General features: G+C 42.6%; 1 protein-coding gene across 2 annotated transcripts in view; it reads right to left on the bottom strand.

The window, feature by feature from the left end:
- The window catches only part of GRM2 (glutamate metabotropic receptor 2), a 45,790-nt gene that overhangs the window by 10,832 nt on the left and 16,176 nt on the right, over nt 1-18,782 (bottom strand). The window contains exons 2-3 of one of the 2 annotated variants that reach the window (XM_070933703.1): nt 4,224-5,061; nt 1,828-2,894 (exon numbers count right to left, since the gene is read on the bottom strand). In XM_070933703.1, coding sequence (XP_070789804.1) covers nt 1,828-2,894; nt 4,224-5,061 — 1,905 coding nt within the window. Of the gene's footprint in view, nt 1-1,827; nt 2,895-4,223; nt 5,062-18,782 lie in introns of those variants that run through there. The other variant, XM_070933704.1, reaches the window with a different exon arrangement.

The following is an 18,782-nucleotide window of genomic DNA, read 5'->3' on the forward strand; positions in this document are numbered from 1 at the left end:
CTGTGGGAGCACCGACGATCTGGAACGAGCTCCCCCCAGAGATACGGAGGATTCCGGATCTGCGCACCTTCCACCGCGAGCTGAAGACTCTGTTATTTCATCAAGCTGGCCTCGCCTAAATCTTCTCCCTTTTAAGTGCAAATTTTAAATTTTAATGTATTTTAAAATATGGGTATTTTAAATTATGGGTATTAATTCAGCCAAATTTATTTAATTCATTTTATTCGATTTTAAATTTTGCATATGTATGTGTTTTATTTTATGGCTGTTCACCGCCCTGAGTCCTTCGGGAGTAGGGCGGTATAGAAATTCAATAAATAAATAAATAAATAAATAATATTTCTTGCTTAGCAATAGCAATCATTTCTCTGGCCCACGGATATAATACGTACACACAGGGATGTGGGAAATTCATTTTGTCCCACTGCTACCACTGTACATTCTGGGACTCCTAAACTCTGAGTGCAGCAAAATTCTGTGTCTTAAAAAAAACCTTGTGTCTCACTATATTTGGTGAAGCACGTTCTTAGCTTTGCGCTCCCCAAAGTGCAACATGCTGATGAATAAATAGCTCTATTGTTGTGGTTCTCTATTGTTGTTCTGGTTCTTGTTGCGCTATCCAGGATGCAATTACACAAGCCCCATTGGCACTTTTTGGATAGTTCTTATGCTCTTAACAATAAAGAGCTACAGGTTCCTCCATCCCCACCTGAGCTTTTATTATCTAAGGATATTCCAGAAACTAACTCACAGTTAAGTATATCAAGTGTGGAGAAACCCTGGAGACTTTTATGTATTCTTTCCATAGAGAAAAGATGTTTCAAAAATGGAAAGAAAGAAAAAAAAAGTATGAGTCTTTTAATCTGATATGGTGAAAAACAGCTTATGACTATTACAGTGACAACTAAATTGAGGGTATAGTGTGACACTCTTTGTCAAGTTCTGTTCCAGAAATTCCTAGACGTAGACTGATAAGGGAAAGCACGACTGCGGGGATATTTGTGTCTTGTGCAAGCCTGTAATACAGATATGCAACCGAAGACCTTGGCTGTTTGCCCACTCAAGACCTGGAATGCTGCAGCATTGGCTTTCTGCAATTAATTAATAACAGAATTAACACAGAAGATACTTGTCACATTTTAGCTACTGTAGTGCTAATTATGCAGCAAACCTCTTTCCCAGGTCCAAGATCTTCTTGGAATGTTTGCTCACATATAAGCCTCACAGATAAAGTTGCTAGCACCTTAAACTTAAATTTGACTCTTTACTCTTTTTGCTGTCTTTATTTTCTTATTGATGCATGCTGTGGAATGAATGAATGAATGAATGAATGAATTAATTAATTAATTAATTAATTAATTAATTAATTAATGAGTGGGTCTGTTAGTTGTTCCTTGAACAGATTAACAAAAATTTCCTAGTATTGGGAGAGAGGGATAAAAGTTGACATATGTCAAATAAAAAAAAGATTACTTATGGAACAATTCATAAATTCTGATCGATTATGTTTATTAGTGTTATATCCCACCTTTCATTCAGGAGCTCCAAGTGGCATACATAGCATTCCCTCCTCTTATGTTTCCCCACATCAATCATCTAATGAGGGTGGCTCTTTGATTGAAAGAGAATAACTGGCCCAAAGTCACCAGTGATCTCCTGTAGCTAAGAGTAGACTAGAACTTCAATTTTCCCTCTCCTAGTCCAAACTCCATCAATGGAAATTGTATCCCAGGACATCTGGACTGAATCTGGGAAAGATTCTCTGAAGCTGCCTGCTGTATGTTAAAGATACCTTTTTTATCTTATTCCCAGCAAGAGCTAACTTACGCGGTAATCGCTGGAGGTAACATAGAAGATGGGCAGGAAGGCTAGCCAAATGATGCATGTGGTATACATGGTGAATCCAATGAACTTGGCCTCATTGAAGTTTTCTGGACATTTCCTGGTCTTGAAGGCATAGACTGTACACAACACGATCAAGAGGACATTGTAGGTGAGTGAAATTAGCATACTGGAGTCTCGGTTGTTGCACTTGAGGATGACAATATACCTTTTGTCAGACTCAGTCTCCTTTCGTGTGCCTGGAATCTCCACCATGAGCCAGATAATGACAATAACGAGCTGGCATGAAATAAGAGCCAGGCAGATGACCACTTGGGAGGTGGGGCTTATGAACCGTGGACGCTGCACGCCTTCTTTGACTCCACTGAAAATCCTTGCAATGCGGTTTGTCTTGGTCAAGAGGGCAGAGTAGCAAACAGCAAAGGAGGTGCCCAACCCTAGGCGCCGCAGAGTACAGACCACAGTGGAAGGCTTGGCAATGAAGATAAATGTCATGCTGTAGCACATCAACACTCCAGTCAGCAGGATGTAGCATAGTTCTCGGCCTGATGCTTTCACAATGGGAGTGTCATTATTCCTAACAAAGACCCCCAAAACAAATAGAGTGGACATGAAACCAAGGCAAGAAATTGTGACTGGCCCAATAGCCCAGACATCCTTCCAGTGAATATACTCTTGGGGTAGTTCATAGCATCCATTTAAAGTCGTATTGGGCCAATAGCCAAGGCCACAATCTCTGCAAGTAAATTCATCCAGCAGAAATTCATATGGCTGGCATGGGATACATATCCAACAGCACATGTCTCCTGGTTGCATGCTCTTCATTTCATTCTTCTTGCAGGGGTCACTGCACTGGGAAACAGGAATGGAGGTCTTCACCCATGGAATGAGGCTGGTGTTCAGAAGGAGTCCTTCTGCCCAGTAGCCTACCTTCTGATAGCGATATCTCCCATTGGCTCTCTGGTAGTTGAAAATATTGTAACGACCAATTCCATCTCCACATTGGTCAAATCGAACCATACTTTTGGTGTCTAGTGGTGGTCGAAATGGAGCTGTGAAGTGGAATTGGAAAATTGGATTCAAATGAGAAAGAAATAGCATGATTACAAAACTGAGCTGTCCACATGGAAACTTTTTCCCAAAATTGGTTCTGTTATACTTTTGCCACTTTGCTATTTAAAAAGAGAAGTTCTATTCCTCGTCATTTTTGTATGGATATAAACTACTTCATCACAGAGAGATGCTTATCACCCCCAATGTACATAATTTACTTGCATATTCTCAACAAAGTTTATAGCAATATAATCTGTGCAGAAATCTTAAAAACTGAATTAGACATGGAGCTGAAGTCCAAAATATCTGAAGGGCATGAGGATTGGGAAGGCTATCTTTGGAATCACTGCAGAGCAGCCAGAACATAATAAATAATCTTTTAATGTATCCAAAATGCTGTACATTAGAAGTGGCATTTTTTCAAAGCATGTTAGTACAAACAACACCTCTCTCCTTGAAACACTCAAGCAGCTACATCCTCTGGAAGGCTTGCTGCTTCATATGCAGTTTTGGGTAGTTTTATATATAGATAACACTTCTGTTGGATTGTCAGTGAAGCAGTTTTGTATGTCTCCCTCACACATGGAAGAAAAAACCTTTAAAACAGCCACTGAAGCTTTCTAGAAGACATGGCTGCTGAAATTAGTGCTTTTCAAATGTGGCAACTTTAAGATGTGTGGACTTCAACTTTCAGAATTCCCCTGTGTGTAACTATCTTGCTTTCACTGTAAAATATCAGCAGAACTTATGGAAACTCAAATTCTAGGCAGTCAAATCTCCTGGCCTGAGAAAACTACAGTTTTGTTCCATTTGTACAAGCATGCTAAACTAGCAGCTATCATGCCCAAGAGAACAAGAGTGAGACTTTTTCACTTGATGGCAACATTCAATCAATGAGAGATTTTTTTTTCAATTAATAATGTTAGAGCAATTCACAAAGGAATATTTCTGGTAACCACAGTGGTGGGTTGCTACTGGTTCGCACCGGATTGGGCCAACCAGTAGTGGCTGGGGTGGGAGGCTCCGCCTACCTGCCCGGACACTTCTGCGCATGTGCAGAAGCTTCTGCACATGCGCAGAACTGCCCCACGCATGAGCCCGCGCACAAGCGAACCAGTAACGACAGGATTTGGAACCCGCTTCTGATCAGACAGTTTGTGGTCATATAGAAAACTCTACCTTTCAGGATATTTCTGCCATACTCTGCCCTGAGATTGTACTGTTCGTCTTAATCTGAGGCTCCAGTTCTGTTCTCCACACCCTGATCTTTGTCTGTTTGTGCTCCCCACAACATTCTATATCAAATCATTATCATTACTTTGGCTTACCATCAAAAGTTACGTTGAGCATGAAATCCTTGTAGAACCGCTTACCATTCACCGGCTTCATGGAATCACAGAGCTTGGTGGCATTGGGGCAGAGTGCTTGATGCATGTTATGAAGGGCATGGGCCATCGCATAGACTGCATTGACCACAAACATGATCTTGGATTCCTGCTCAAACTGCCCTGACTTCAAGGAGAAGTGACTGCAGTTCTGGCTGTGGAAACTACACTGGAACTTGTGTTCCCAGAACTCCTGGAACCATGGATTTCGGCTGTTGTTGTGGAGGTTGAGGTTTTGGAAGTACACTGCAAATTCCTGTATTGGGTAGGATGCCAGTTCAATAGTGATAGCACCATCAGCAATTGGCTCACTTCCAGCCACTACACTCTCCAGAGCTCCCCAACCATCACTGGCCACCCAGGTGAAGGACACATTAATCCTTTGAGCAGCTGCTAGCAGCTCCCGGGCATCTTCACTTCGGGTGAATAGCACTACCACTCTTGCACTGGGTTTTTGCATCAGTGCCTTAATCACCCCATCAAAAGTCTTCTTGTTCATAGAGCGTCCCACTTTCTCAGAAGTTGCAATGCAGATGTTGCGGGCCCGAGCCTGTTGTTCAAAAGCTTCAATGCCTGTTTCTCCATAGTCTCCTTCAGAGGCCACGGTGGAGACGTAGGTCCAGTTGAAGAAGCGCAGGATCTCAGACATAGCTTTGGCCTGGTAGAAGTCTGGTGGGACAGTGCGAGCAAAGTAATCATAGCGAGACTTGTCACTCAGTTTGGCACTGGTGGAAGCATAACTGATCTGAGGGATCTGGAACAGCCGTAGGAGATTGGCCACCTGAAGAGAAAGAGATCAAGGAAGAGAGGGAAGATTCTTAGTGAGTAATTGGAAAAAGTGAATGTGCAAAAAGGAACAGGACTATTCTGCCCACCAGTGTGGAAAACATTACTATTTAAGTGTAACCCACTAGAATAATTTCCTGCTATTTTTTAAAGGTGGTGGAGGAAGAATTAACATTTTTCCCTGTCCTGTTTGGGGATCATACAGACCTTCTGTAGACTCTAGTTTTAATAACTGCTACTTAAGGTTCAGTTCTGACATTGCAACTAAATAGGGTAAAATTGCTTAGGAATGGCTTACTCTGAATTTATTATATAATGTTTCCTATAATTGTTTTGCAACTCCCTGCAGATCATGCAAGTGCCCAAACCATAGCTTCTACTTCAAAAGCACTTTGGTAGATATCAGAATTTCATGTCATAGTTCTGATCATTCTTCTGCCTTCAGAAGCGATACCTTCCTGGCTGGAGAGAAGCATGTTCACTTATAAAGTTGTATGTTTACACAATGGGAAATAAAAACAAACATGACATTATTACAGCATGGTTTACCTAATGCGTTACACAGATAGTCTTAATGTCTACCCTTTCTCTGAATAACAAGAGAATTTTACCACTGTCTTCTACAGGTAAGGTAGGTATCAGACAGGATTTGAATCCTGGTCTTCCACATTGAACAGTGACGCTCTAGCAATTACTTCATTCAACTGCTTCTTTATGCTACTACACATAGACAATTATAGTCATAGAATTATATACTATTAGATGACACTGAAACATATTCTATATGCACTTTTTAATTCGGATTCATGCAAAGTACAGCAACTGGTGCTGGAAAAATAATGCCTTAAATCAACCTTGTCCAACCTGGTGTTACCCAGATGTGCAGAGATTGTCTGAAAATTTCACTTGGCAGCACATAGAAAGAATGACAGGTTGAGGAAGGCAGACCTAAATGATCTTGTCCATCAAAATGAAGAGCATTTAGTGGCATGATTTAATTAATACTAGTTTCTATCACTTTATACAGTTAAATGAATTTTTAGATAATTTGATTAAAATTAAATTCCCTCCCCCCCCCCCTCTGGTCCCATAATGATGGACCATCTGGATTTTAATTTTGATCATATCAACGGAAGTAAGTATTTTGCTGCTGACCTCAACAAGTCATGGAGTGGACTTTTTATACATTGTGTTTAAAAATGAAATGAAATGTTATATTAAGTAACAGCTGCATATATTTCTGATACATTTCTGATGTATATATTTCTGATATATACATATCAAAAATATACATAAATATATATTTCTGATATATTTCTGATTGGCTGTTCAGCCTTATCTCTGATTCTTTAATGGCATAGGTAGACATTTATATGCAATTAGGCTAAATTAATTGCACGTCAATGTCTACCTATGTCATTAAAGTTATATTAATAGAAAAACAAACTAGGACCTGTTATATTCAATGAATCACCCACAAATAATTTGTTAGGTGCATGTTACAAACTCTTTATAACTGGGTTGGCAAAATAACAAGTCTATCTTATTTTGATGCTTTGCATTGTGATATCCTTTTTCTTCAGCACTGATTTTCACACAACTGGGCATATTTCTTACCAAAACTGTACGTTCACTTGTAAAGCATGTAGATATACATCATTCAGTGGGTTGTCTTCCTATCTCTTTGCACCTATCACTGATACAAACATCCTTCACGTTTGCAAAAAATTGCCTGAAGATAGCCGTTTGCAACAAAATAGATGTTTACAGTAAAAAAAAAAAATTCTCTTAAAAATACTCAAGGACAATCTTCCTAGAATGCCAATTGTAAGTAGGGTACAGATCAGGGGTGAAATCCAGCAGGTTCTAACAGGTTCTGGAGAACCGGTAGCGGAAATTTTGAGTAGTTCAGAGAACCAGCAAATGCCACCTCTGGCTGGCCCCAGAGTAGGGTGGGAATGGAGATTTTGCAATATCCTTCCCCCAGGAGTGGGGTGGGAATGGGGATTTTGCAGTATCCTTCCCCTGGAGTGGGGTGGGAATGGAGATTTTGCGGTATCCTTCCCCTGCCATGCTCACCAAGCCACGCCCACAGAACCGGTAGGGAAAAAATTTGGATTTCACCCCTGGTACAGATGCAATTTATGGGAAGCAAGGTCACCCCATGGCCAATATAAAGTAGTACATCAGCATTCAAAGCGTTGGAATGTTTCTTCCTTCAAAATTCTCCAGTTTCTTCCAGCTCAACCTGTCAGCCAGAATGCAATAAAGCTTGTTCTAAACAAGTTGTTCAGCATGAGATCTAAGTCCTTAATGGTGAGGGGATGAAATCGTTTGCTCTCAAGTCATGTTCCTTACCAACATTATTTCTCTGGTGGTCTGAAGTCATCCTCCAAATTGTTATGCTGCAATGTTTCATAGATTAATGGCATGCTCTAATTCTTCCAAAGTCATCCTAATATAAAAACCTTGCCTCAGAGGAGCACAATACAATGCCTCTTATCCTTCTGTTACCTCAGATGAAGTGGGAAGAAGCAGACTGTGTCTCAGAAAAAACACAACTCCATTGAATGGTGAAAAAGAGCCATAAAAGACAGTTAGCAGATACCTAGATCCCGCAATATTTCTAGTTCAGGAAGAAGCATTAAAACTAGAGTTGGATGGGCTCGCTAAATCAAACCCCTGGAGGGCAGGGCTGAGGATTTCGGATGATACTTGTATGACGAAATCGCTCAGATCCGGGGGGATTTGGACTCTGACTGGGTAGATTCAGGCAGGGTGACGAGGAACAGTCCTGAGAACGTTATCTGGGAAGCGTTTGACTCTGTGACTCCTGATGACATAGACAGGATTCTGGGGAGACTTAGTGCGGCCACATGTTTACTGGACCCGTGTCCCTCCTGGTTAGTACTGGCTTCCCAGGAGGTTACACGAGGCTGGCTCCAGGGAATTATCAATGCTTCGTTGAGTGAGGGTTACTTCCCCACTGCCTTGAAAGAGGTGGTGGTGAGGCCTCTCCTCAAGAAGCCTTCCCTGGACCCGGCAGTATTAGCCAACTACCATCCTGTCTCCAACCTTCGCTTTGTGGCAAAGGTTGTTGAGAGTGTGGTCGCGCGACAGTTTCCACAATTCCTGGAGGAAACATCTTATCTAGATCTGTTCCAGTCAGCTTTCAGGCCTGGGCACAGGACGGAAACGGCATTGGTCGCGTTGGTAGATGATCTCTGGAGGGCGCGGGACAAGGGTTGCTCCTCTGACCTAGCCCTGTTAGATCTCTCAGCGGCTTTTGATACCATCGACCATGGTATCATGCTGCACCGGTTAGAGGAGTTGGGGTTGGGGGGCACCGTATTACGGTGGTTCCCCTCCTTTCTCTCAGGCCGGTCACAGTTCGTGTTGGCAGGGGGGCAGAGGTCGACCTCGAGGCCTCTCATCCATGAAGTGCCTCAGGGGTCGGTCCTCTCGCCCCTTCTGTTCAACTTTTATGTGAAGCCGCTGGGTGAGATCATCCGTGGCTTTGGAGTGAACTACCATCAGTACGCTGATGACACCCAGCTGTACATCTCCATCCCAGGCCGCCCCAACGATGCCCTTGAAGTGATGTCCCAGAGGCTGTGCGGATCTGGATGGGGAGGAACAGGCTCAAGCTCAACCCTTCCAAGACTGAGTGGCTGTGGTTCCCGGCATCCCGATATAGTCAGTTGACTCCATCACTGACTATTGGGGGCAAGTCTTTGGCCCCCGTGGAGAGGGCACGCAATCTGGGAGTCCTCTTGGATACGCAGCTGTCCTTGGAGGAACATCTGACGGCTGTAGCCAGGGGGACCTTCTGTCAGGTTCGCCTGATCCGCCAGTTACGGCCCTTTCTTGATCGGGATTCCCTGTGCCCAGTCACCCACGCCCTCGTCACCTCGCGCCTGGACTACTGCAACGCTCTCGACATGGGGCTCCCCTTGAGGAGCACCTGGAGGCTCCAACTGGTCCAGAATGCGGCCACGTGGGTAATCACGGGAGCCGCCTGGCACTCCCACATAACACCGCTTCTGCGTGAGCTGCACTGGCTCCCAGTGGTCTTCCGGGTGCGCTTCAAGGTGTTGGTTACCACCTTTAAAGTGCTCCATGGCATAGGACCTAGTTATCTTCGAGACCGCCTGCTGCTACCGATGACCTCCCACCGACCTGTGCGCTCCCACAGAGAGGGCCTCCTTGGGGTGCCATCAGCCAAACAATGTAGGCTGGTGACCCCCAAGGGGAAGGCCTTCTCTATGGGGGCACCTACCCTCTGGAATCAGCTGCCCCCAGAGATAAGGAGAATCCAAGACCTTGGTGCCTTCCGCTGTGCCCTTAAAACTTTCTTTTTTCAGCAAGCCGGGCTGACTTAACATATTTTTAAAATATTTTTAATTGGTTTGTTATTTTAAACTGGGGCCAAATTAATATATATCCTTTTAATTGTTTTTAATGTTTGTATTGTATGTTTTTATCTGGCTGTACACCGCCCTGAGTCCCTCGGGAGAAGGTGCGGTATATAAATTCGAAATAAAAAAAAATAAAACAAATAAATAAAACCACTGCCATTGCTTTACTGTTGGAGAGCCTTTCAATAACCTTAGCTGAAAGCTTACTCATCTTAACTGCAGACGGCAAATAGGCATAAGTGCAACTAAGAAGATAATTGATGTTTTCATAGAACATGTAAATGGACAATACTCATCTATTGGAACAATTTGCCTCTCGTATCAGCTGTGGTTGCTCCCTACTGCCTTGATGTCCCTTTTTTCATTCCAGTAGAAGCAGAGTATAAATAGAGCAGGGAACAGAAATGATACTGTGGCTAAAATAGTAACATTTTGGAAAGTAAGAGGACTTGGTTGCAACTAGAAGTTGCCTTCTTCAAGCATTGTTAGGAAAGACTACTACTGTATCTAAGATAATCATTGCAAGTCATCATAAGATCTGAAGTCAATGTACACCTATTCGTGGCTCCATTTAGGAGAGTTTAATAGATAATGGTATGCATGATCATTCAGAAGTAAATTCTAGGGAATTTTAAATGACTTTCCATAGATATAACTCCAGAGCCATGGTGGCGCAGTGGTTAGAATGCAGTACTGCAGGCTATTTCTGCTGACTGCCGGCTGCCTGCAGTTTGGCAGTTCAATTTTCACCGGCTCAAGGTTGACTCAGCCTTCCATCCTTCCGAGGTAGGTAAAATGAGGACCCGGATTGTTGGGGGCAATATGCTGACTCTGTAAACTGCTTAGAGAGGGCTGTAAAGCACTAAGAAGCATATAAAAGGAAGTGCTATTGCTATAATACAGCCATTGTGGTATAATGGTGGAGATGTCTCCTCAGGGAGACACAGGATCTAATCTACTTTCAGCCACAGAAGCTCCCTGGTCAGCCATTCTCACTTAGCACAACCTTTTTCACAAGGTGATAGTTGTGGGAAAGACTTGGAGAAGGAGCAGATGCTCTCTTGACCTCCTGTACAAAAGATGGGATATAAATCTAAGAAAGTGTGTGTCTGTGTCTGTGTCTGTGTCTGTGTCTGTCTGTGTCTGTGTCTGTGTCTGTGTCTGTGTCTGTGTCTGTCTGTCTGTCTGTCTGTCTGTCTGTAGTCCAAAATTCTGGACCCTTTTGATTATAACATTTTTAAAAAAATATTTAGCATGCTGTGCTGTATAACTGCTTATGAAAAAGAAATACTACTGCATTCACTTCTGCATAATTTTTTAAAAAATTGAGAATTGACCGAAAAGGCTTGTCTGCTATGCCATGTGCTTTGGCACCTGTTTATGAGCCCAGCAAGCTGCTATATTCCATAATAGTTAAACAAATCATTGTTTGGCATGACACATGGATTGAGTCAATTTCTACTTCCAAAACTGACAATGTCCTTCTATCAAAGAACTTCCGTATTTTTCACCAATTTTCTGCCAGGCCCTTCAAATGCTCAGCCAGTTCCATCAAATTGAGGAACAATTCTAAATGTCTACTCAAAAGTCCCATTGAATTACCCATTGAAAGTGGGTGTAGAAGTATTGAATTGATTGTACTGTACTTGAAGTAATTTAACTGGAATTGATGTAACTAAGATTATCCCTGTCGATTGCAACAGATTTACTCACTATACAACTACATTTGGTTCCAACCCATTATGCAACATTGAAGAAAGCTTAATCTGTTGACTTTCCACTTAATTTAGGACCTCCCCAGAAGCGGAGAAAACCAAGAGCAGTAAAATATTTGCTAGCAGCAGTTGCAATGTGCTCCAGACCTGTTGCAGATGGCATCCCTGTGATCTGCAGCTCTAACTCTCCACTTGCTCCAGATGCTCTGCAGTAAGGCTTGCTTTCTTCAAAGAGGAGAAATCCTCACTAATGAGGTTGTTAAAAATACTGACTACAAAAGAGGCAGGCTAGAGAAAAATCTTCATTTCTGCGGAGAGGAGAGCCAGCACAGGCTTCACAGTTTGGGAGGTGTCAAAAACCTTACTGCATAATTAACATAACAATTAATTTGAAGCAGAAAACTATATTCTCTAACTGCAAATAAAAACCCAAGGCTACAAACACTCTTTCAATGACATTGCACAACTGACTTTATAGAATTTCACCCAAAACTAGGGATTGCCAGATCTTGGAAGGTCAGATCTGGCTAACCTCACATTTAACCAAATATGTAGAAACAAACTGCTATGATTCCTTCATCCTTGATTTTTACAATACCTGATTTTTACCATAATTTTGACTTACCATGTCCTTGGTGAAACCTGCAAAGTGAAAATTTTGTTCAGTCTCCATGTGCAACTAACCCCACAACACTCACTGCTTCTCCAAAAAAATGCAGCTTTTTGCTTTTGTTAATGCAAACATTTGGAGGTCAAAATTGTATCGTTAACATTTGGGGGAAAGTAAATGGACAGTTTTCATTGAAGTAGAAATGAAACTCTAAAACGGGCGCTGTACTAGCTCCAGTTAGTTGCATGTAATAATCCTATTTTATTTGCTAGACATTTGTAGCTTCCAGTCGTAGAAAAACACAGATCAGGTAATACTTGGGGAGATAGTTGATTGCATTATTTGCTCTACTGCAGGGGTGTCAAACTCATTGCCCATGGGTCAGATGTGGCATGTTCTGGCTCCGCCCTCGCCTGGTTTAGCAAAAGGGGGGAAAGTCTCGATATATCACGTTACACCGCCGTGACGAAGCGAGTTTGACACCCAGACTGATCTACTGTAATAATTCTTCTGGCTAACAGAGAACTATAATGATTCATTTCAAAATGAAGCAAAGGCATTTTAGTTTTTAAGCACTAATATACTGTAGCTTTTTTTTATTATTATTTATTTATTTTATCTCGAATTTATATACCGCACCTTCTCCCGAGGGACTCAGGGCTGTGTACAGCCAGATAAAAACATACAATACAAACATTAAAAACAATTAATAGGATATATATTAATTTGGCCCCAATTTAAGATAACAAACCAATTAAGAATTAAAAAATATTTAAAAAAATATGTTAAGCCAGCCCGGCTTGCTGAAAAAAGAAAGTTTTAAGGGCACGGCGGAAGGCACCGAGGTCTTGGATCCTCCTTATCTCAGGGGGCAGCTGATTCCAGAGGGTAGGTGCCCCCACAGAGCCTATCAAGTACAAAGAATATTATCTTGAATTAGAAGTCGGTGGATACAAAGTTTAATCAGAGGTGGGCTTCAAAAATTTTAGCAAGGGGTTCTCTGCCCGGTTGCTGGGTGGGCATGGCCATGGTGGGTGTGGCCTAGTCAGCCTCCTGCACCAAGGCGGGGGGTGGGGTGTTTTTGCCCTCCCTGAATTCCAGAGGCTTTCCTTGAGCCTCCAGGAGGGTGAAAATGGCCTTCCCAGACTATGGAGGCCCTCAAGTAGGCCCATTTTTCACCCTGTGCAAGCCTCCATGCACGCCCTGCACTTACCTGCATCGAAAACTGGCCGCGTGGGGACTCCTGGGAGGGGAGGGGAGGTGGATGAGGCCAGCCAGGAGTGAGATTTGCGGGTTCTCCGAACTGCACAGAATCTTAGCTAAAGGTTCTGCGAACACCAGCAGCCCATCCCTGAGCTTAATGGAAAAATAATGAACTCAGGAGCAGAAACTGGGAAATTTGATTGATTGATCAATTTGATTGTTCTACAGTAAAGGAACTTCAAACCGCTCAATTTCAGGTTCCTGAAAAATTCAGTTTTATCTCTGTGGCCAGAACCAAAATCATGGGTTTTATTTTAGTATACTAGTTACTTTATTGATGAATGCCAGGAAGATTGCTTCCCAAATGCTCAATAGAATTATTTTTAATTGCTATCAAGTACCTAAGAATCTCCTCTCATTTTATCTCCTAATAACAAACCATGCATTGGGCTAGGCTAAAAGTTTATAATGCAGTGAACAACATGGTCAAATGAAAATTTGACCTTGAATTTTTCCAGTCCATCCCCTTAATCCTTAGATTGAATTGCTATATATTTTTACAGTTGTGTTTATTGCTGTTTCCTTCCTCAACTTCATCTTTCTTGTTCCTCCATTTCTTTTGTATTGCAGCAAAGTTCATCAATGCTTGATGTGACCAAAAGTTTTGTTTTTCAGTTGGCTTGATGCTGAGAGGAAGTGATTGGCCCAAGGTCACCCAGCTGCCTTCTTTGCCTAAGGAAGGACTGAAACCTGGGCTTCCCCACTCCTAATCCAGCCGCACCTACACACTTTTTTGGTTCTCATCAGTGGTGGGTTGCTCCCGGTTCGGTCCGGTTCTTGTGAACCGGTAGTAATGGCGGTGGAAGGCTCCACCCATGGACAATCTGCACATGTGCAGAAGTGCGCAAGTGCACGCTCCCATTGCAAACTGGTAGTAAGGGTAACTGGAACCCACCCCTGGTTCTCATATGTCCTTTAATATAATGATTGCTATATCTAGGCTTAGAGGATATTCTCTCACTCAATCCACCAAATTATTCTAGGCTTCACCTCCTTAATCCAGACTGTTTTTGTCCCGCCATACTCCCATAATCCAGATTTTGATTTTAAAACATCATTATACTATCTATGCTACAAAAAAACAATTAATTTTTTCTTCATTTCAGCGTCGGTTTCTTAAGTCTTCTAAGACATATGGAAACAATGATAGGGAATTAAGTCTGGATCCTATTCCCCACTCCAAGAAAAAAGTGTATTTCCATGGCCCATGCATGCTCCAGCGTGATCTTAGTGCCCTATATAAAGAACTCGCTTTAGAAACAATTCTGCTTTGCCCAGATTCATTCTTAACTAACAGTGACAGTTGGAGTGATGAGTTCATTGTGTGCATTATGACATCATAGATTACAAGACAACTTGGTGCTGCTATTTTAAGAGAACTTCAACAGTTGGAACTAAATTCTAAACAAAATCTGACTTTTTCTGAAAAAATGGCAAGTAAAGGAATGGTAAAGGAAGAGACTTTGTGGGAAAAAATAAAAGTAAGTGAAATATGGAATAATAGAGTTGGAAGGGACCTTGGAGGTCTTCTACTTCAACGCATGGCTCAAGTAGGAGATCCTATATCATCCTGACAAATGGCTGCCCAATCTCTTCTTAGAAACCTCCAGTGAGGGAGCACCTACACAACTTCTGGAGGCAAGCGGTTCCAGGGATTAATTGTTCTCACTGTCAGGAAATTTCTCTTTAGTTTCTCTTTAGATCTTTCCTTGATAAGTTTCCATCCATTATTTCTTGTCCTGCCCTCAGGTAGTTTGGAGAAAAGGTTGCCTCCCTCTTCTCTGTGACAGTCCCTCAAATATTGTTCTCACTGAGCTCCCAAATTAGCTCTGCTTCTTCCAGTGACATTGAAACCTCACCAGTGTTCATCTCTTTGAACTCCATAAAGATTAGGAGATTTAGTTGTGTCCCCTTATACTTCAAACATTGTCCATCTTTTGATTTATTGTTGATCTAATTATAATTGAATGAATACTTGCAATATGTTAATTCAAAACCTGGTTTACAAATTATATTGGTTTAATATATGTGTAAAAATAGCTTCCATCATTAAGTTAAAACCAAATAGCATTCTAGTTTAATGCAGTGGGAATCTTATCTATGATGGAATGGCTTGCTAGCAGATTTTTATTTGAATCTGTATTTCTGCTTTGAGAGATCCTTCTGGAGTTGACCAAAACACCTTATCCATCTCAACTTTTATCACACCATATATCCTTCTTAGGCAACTAAACTTTGGCTAGATTCATCTAGATACCTAACTGGGTCAAAAGTGGGGGCAACTATTGCACAAATCCACCAATTAGTACTGATGCATAAGTGGGACAGTTTTAACCCCATTGGGAGTCTTGTCAGTCAGATTATCCTTTCTCAATCAATCATGCTGGGTGATGCTAAAAAAAAAACAACAGTCAAATTAGTTTGTGAGTTTGGTGATCTATCATTGCCATCCTGAACTTGCTTAAACAACTTGGGGCTGATAATTCACTAGGATTCAGGTCTTTGTGGATTCCTGTTTTCCCATGAGAGATGACGCATTTTCCTCAACCCAGCCAACAGAATTTTTTTTGCCTCCTTAGCTGCCTTGATTTGCTACCTCCCTTTTTCCTGATGTGGGCTTTGATGATCACATTGCCTATTAAGATGAGGACATGCAGAAGTTTTTGGGCCCAGTCCAGAGGTGGGTTTCAGCAGGTTCTGACCAGTTCTGGAGAACCAGTAGCGGAAATTTTGAGTAGTTCAGAGAACCGATAGTAAAAATTCTGACTGGCCCCGCCCCCATCTATTCTCTGCCTCCTGAGTCTCAGCTGATCTGGAGGAAATGGGTATTTTGCAGTAACCTTCCCCTGGATTGGGGAGGGAATGGAGATTTGACAGTATCCTTCCTCTGCCATGCCCACCAAGTCATGCCCACAGAACCGGTAGTAAAAAAATTTGAAACCCACCACTGGCCCAGTCAATCTTTTTGGATCTTGAGCTTGTCTTCTGGAGTGTTTGTTATTCCTGCCGGTTTATTGTCATCTGCAAATTTGATGACTTCCCCTTCTATTCCCTCGTCTAGATTGTTTATGAAGATATTGGAGTGTAATGGGTACCTTAGGGTACCCCACTGCTTACTTCCCTCCATGTGGCTGTTGTTATGTTGAGAAATATACATTAAATATGATTTGTCAGTTAACATTAACTGCATTAACTGATGTTATGTCTTCCACTATCTGATCATATCACTACTTCGAGACAACGTGATCTATCCAGATCTAATGTGCAGCCACTAATATATATCAGTCCATAATTTATTTGGGACAGGTCCATGGTTACCATGGAAGCCATAAATTCCTGAGCTGCCTTGGACTCAAAGCCATCAAGCAGCAAATTGAATTTCCCAACCATTAACAGCCTCAGGGACTCTATTGCCAGCCCAGCAATGAAATCCAGAGTTCCGATGGGGATGATAATGAGCAGCAGCAGGGATGGCAGTATACCTGCAGCAATCCCAACTGTTCCCTTGAAGTCAACTTTTATCTGTGCCTCATATCCAATTTATCGGGATTACTGGGACAGCAAAGCCTTTAAGGGCCTTCAAAGTCTCATGGATGACAACAGCTACCCCATCCAATCCTCCCAGTTAGTCTCGGTAGATGTAAAACCTGAAATCTCTGAGCCCAGCCAGGTCTCAGATATGTGGGGTTGGTGCCCTTATCCATGATAAGGTCATGAATGAGGCCAGACAAACCAACTTCAAAAGTATAGCTGGAGTTCAGGCCCACTGAGGATCTGATAGTCATGCATTGAGAGAGGAAATTGAGGGCCAAACTGTCAAGCACTAGATCCAATATTATTTAACATGGTGCACCCTGGGTTCTTGTCACACTTACCTCTGCCCATCATCATCCTGATGTTCCTTCTTGTCTTCTCCAAACAACTCCCTCCTCATTCCTTCCTCCTAGATCAAAGACACATTCACCAATCTCTCCCACCCATATTATACATTCACAAACCAATGCTCTGTGTGTCCTCTGGCTACAATTGCACAAGCACTTGATGGCCTTAAAGGGAACAAGCCCTGCAGAGAAAATAATGCACCCAAAGCCCCACAAGCAGTGGTGGGTTCCTCCTGGTTCGGTCGATTCGGCCGAGCCGATAGCGGTGACGATATGACATCACCGAACCGGTTCTCCCCCCGCCCTCCCACCCACCCACCCACGTTATTCTTACCTTTTATTTGGTCCCACCCCCAATCTATTGCTGCCTCCTGAGTCCCAGCTGATGACTAGAGGGAAAAAATCTGTTTAAACTCTTGCCGCGGGGCTTCAAAGGGTCGTCCTACAGCTGATCAATGTTAAAAGCAAACAAATGAGTCGGGTCGTAAGTGCGAGGACTGGTCGTAAGTGCGAGGACCTTCCAGAAATTACTCTGACCAGCTAGCCACGCCCACCTAGTCACATGACCTCCAAGCCACACCCACAAAATAAGCCACGCCCACAGAACCGGTAGTAAAAAAATTTAGAACCCACCCCTGCCCACAAGCCACACACACAACCCATAAGTGGGGAACTTCAGAACTCTGAATGATTAGGAGGGCTGAGGTGACACCATCCCCTAGAACTCAGAGCAGAGTCCCAGTCAGAAACTCTAGAGCCCAAAAAAGAGGGGCTGGAGCCCAAGGAGTGGCTTCCAGCAACATTGGTAGTCCTGGAGTCAGGACCACCAATGGCCTCCAAGTTAGCAAAAGAGGTCCTAGAAAAAATACAGCACCACTCCAGTGTTGCCAGGTTACTGTACAACAACCATCAGCCACCTCAGGACAATCATGTTAAACATCCAAGTATGTCTGTCTTGCCACAGCAAGCTCTAAATGCCTAACAGTCCACAGCACCTTCTTGTCACTGCCAGCTTCAAAAGTGTTGCTGGCTCCATTAATTCTGGCAGACTCCCAGGAGCCCAAGGTGGTTCCCAGCACCAGAGATGGCTCCCATTGTGAACCAGTAGTAAAGGTAAGTAGAACCCACCCCTGGTCTGGGCCCAGACATAGTTTTGATTGCCAGTAGTCAGCAGTTGCAAAATGTGTGTTTCACTCACTGTTTAGCAGACACAGCCACATAGATCTGAAATGGACACACCTGAATCTAGAAGGGATCCTGTCTATCCCCATCCGATACTTCTTAACTAGATGTCTCCAGATGTGCTGATACACAATTCTTGAGATTTCCAAGCAGCATTAGAAATTATGGGAATTATGGGCTAGGAAAGGATGGACTCACCAGTTGCTTCATTACCACCCTTTTGTTCATCAACCTTTTGAAGTATCCAAAAAATACACAGTGACACCTATTGATAAGCACGGTAGCATGGGATTCAGTGTTACCTGAGTATTTGGTAGCATGGGACTCAGTGTTTCTCAGTATTCTCCTTCGGACAGCTCTAAACTTTTTGTAGATTTAACTGATATCTCACTGTCTCTTCTCTCTGCAGAGTAAATTCCCCTGGGCCAAAAAAGAGGAACCCCCACCTCCACCACGACCAGCAGCAGTGCAGACTAAACAGGTTTCTCCACAAAAGAGATTGGAGGTACTGGTCAGGGATTTGATGTTGCCGATTTTGAGAATATAAACTATTTGACTATCCATTAAGAAAAAAACCATAGCATCTGTGTCACACCAGATGTACATTTATGTCATGTACATAAACAAATATTCATATGGAAACTAAA

The sequence above is a fragment of the Pituophis catenifer genome, unplaced genomic scaffold (assembly GCF_029215685.1).
Source record: "Pituophis catenifer annectens isolate HBS135680 unplaced genomic scaffold, rPitCat1.0.hap2 SCAF_2, whole genome shotgun sequence".
NCBI lineage: Eukaryota > Metazoa > Chordata > Lepidosauria > Squamata > Colubridae > Pituophis > Pituophis catenifer.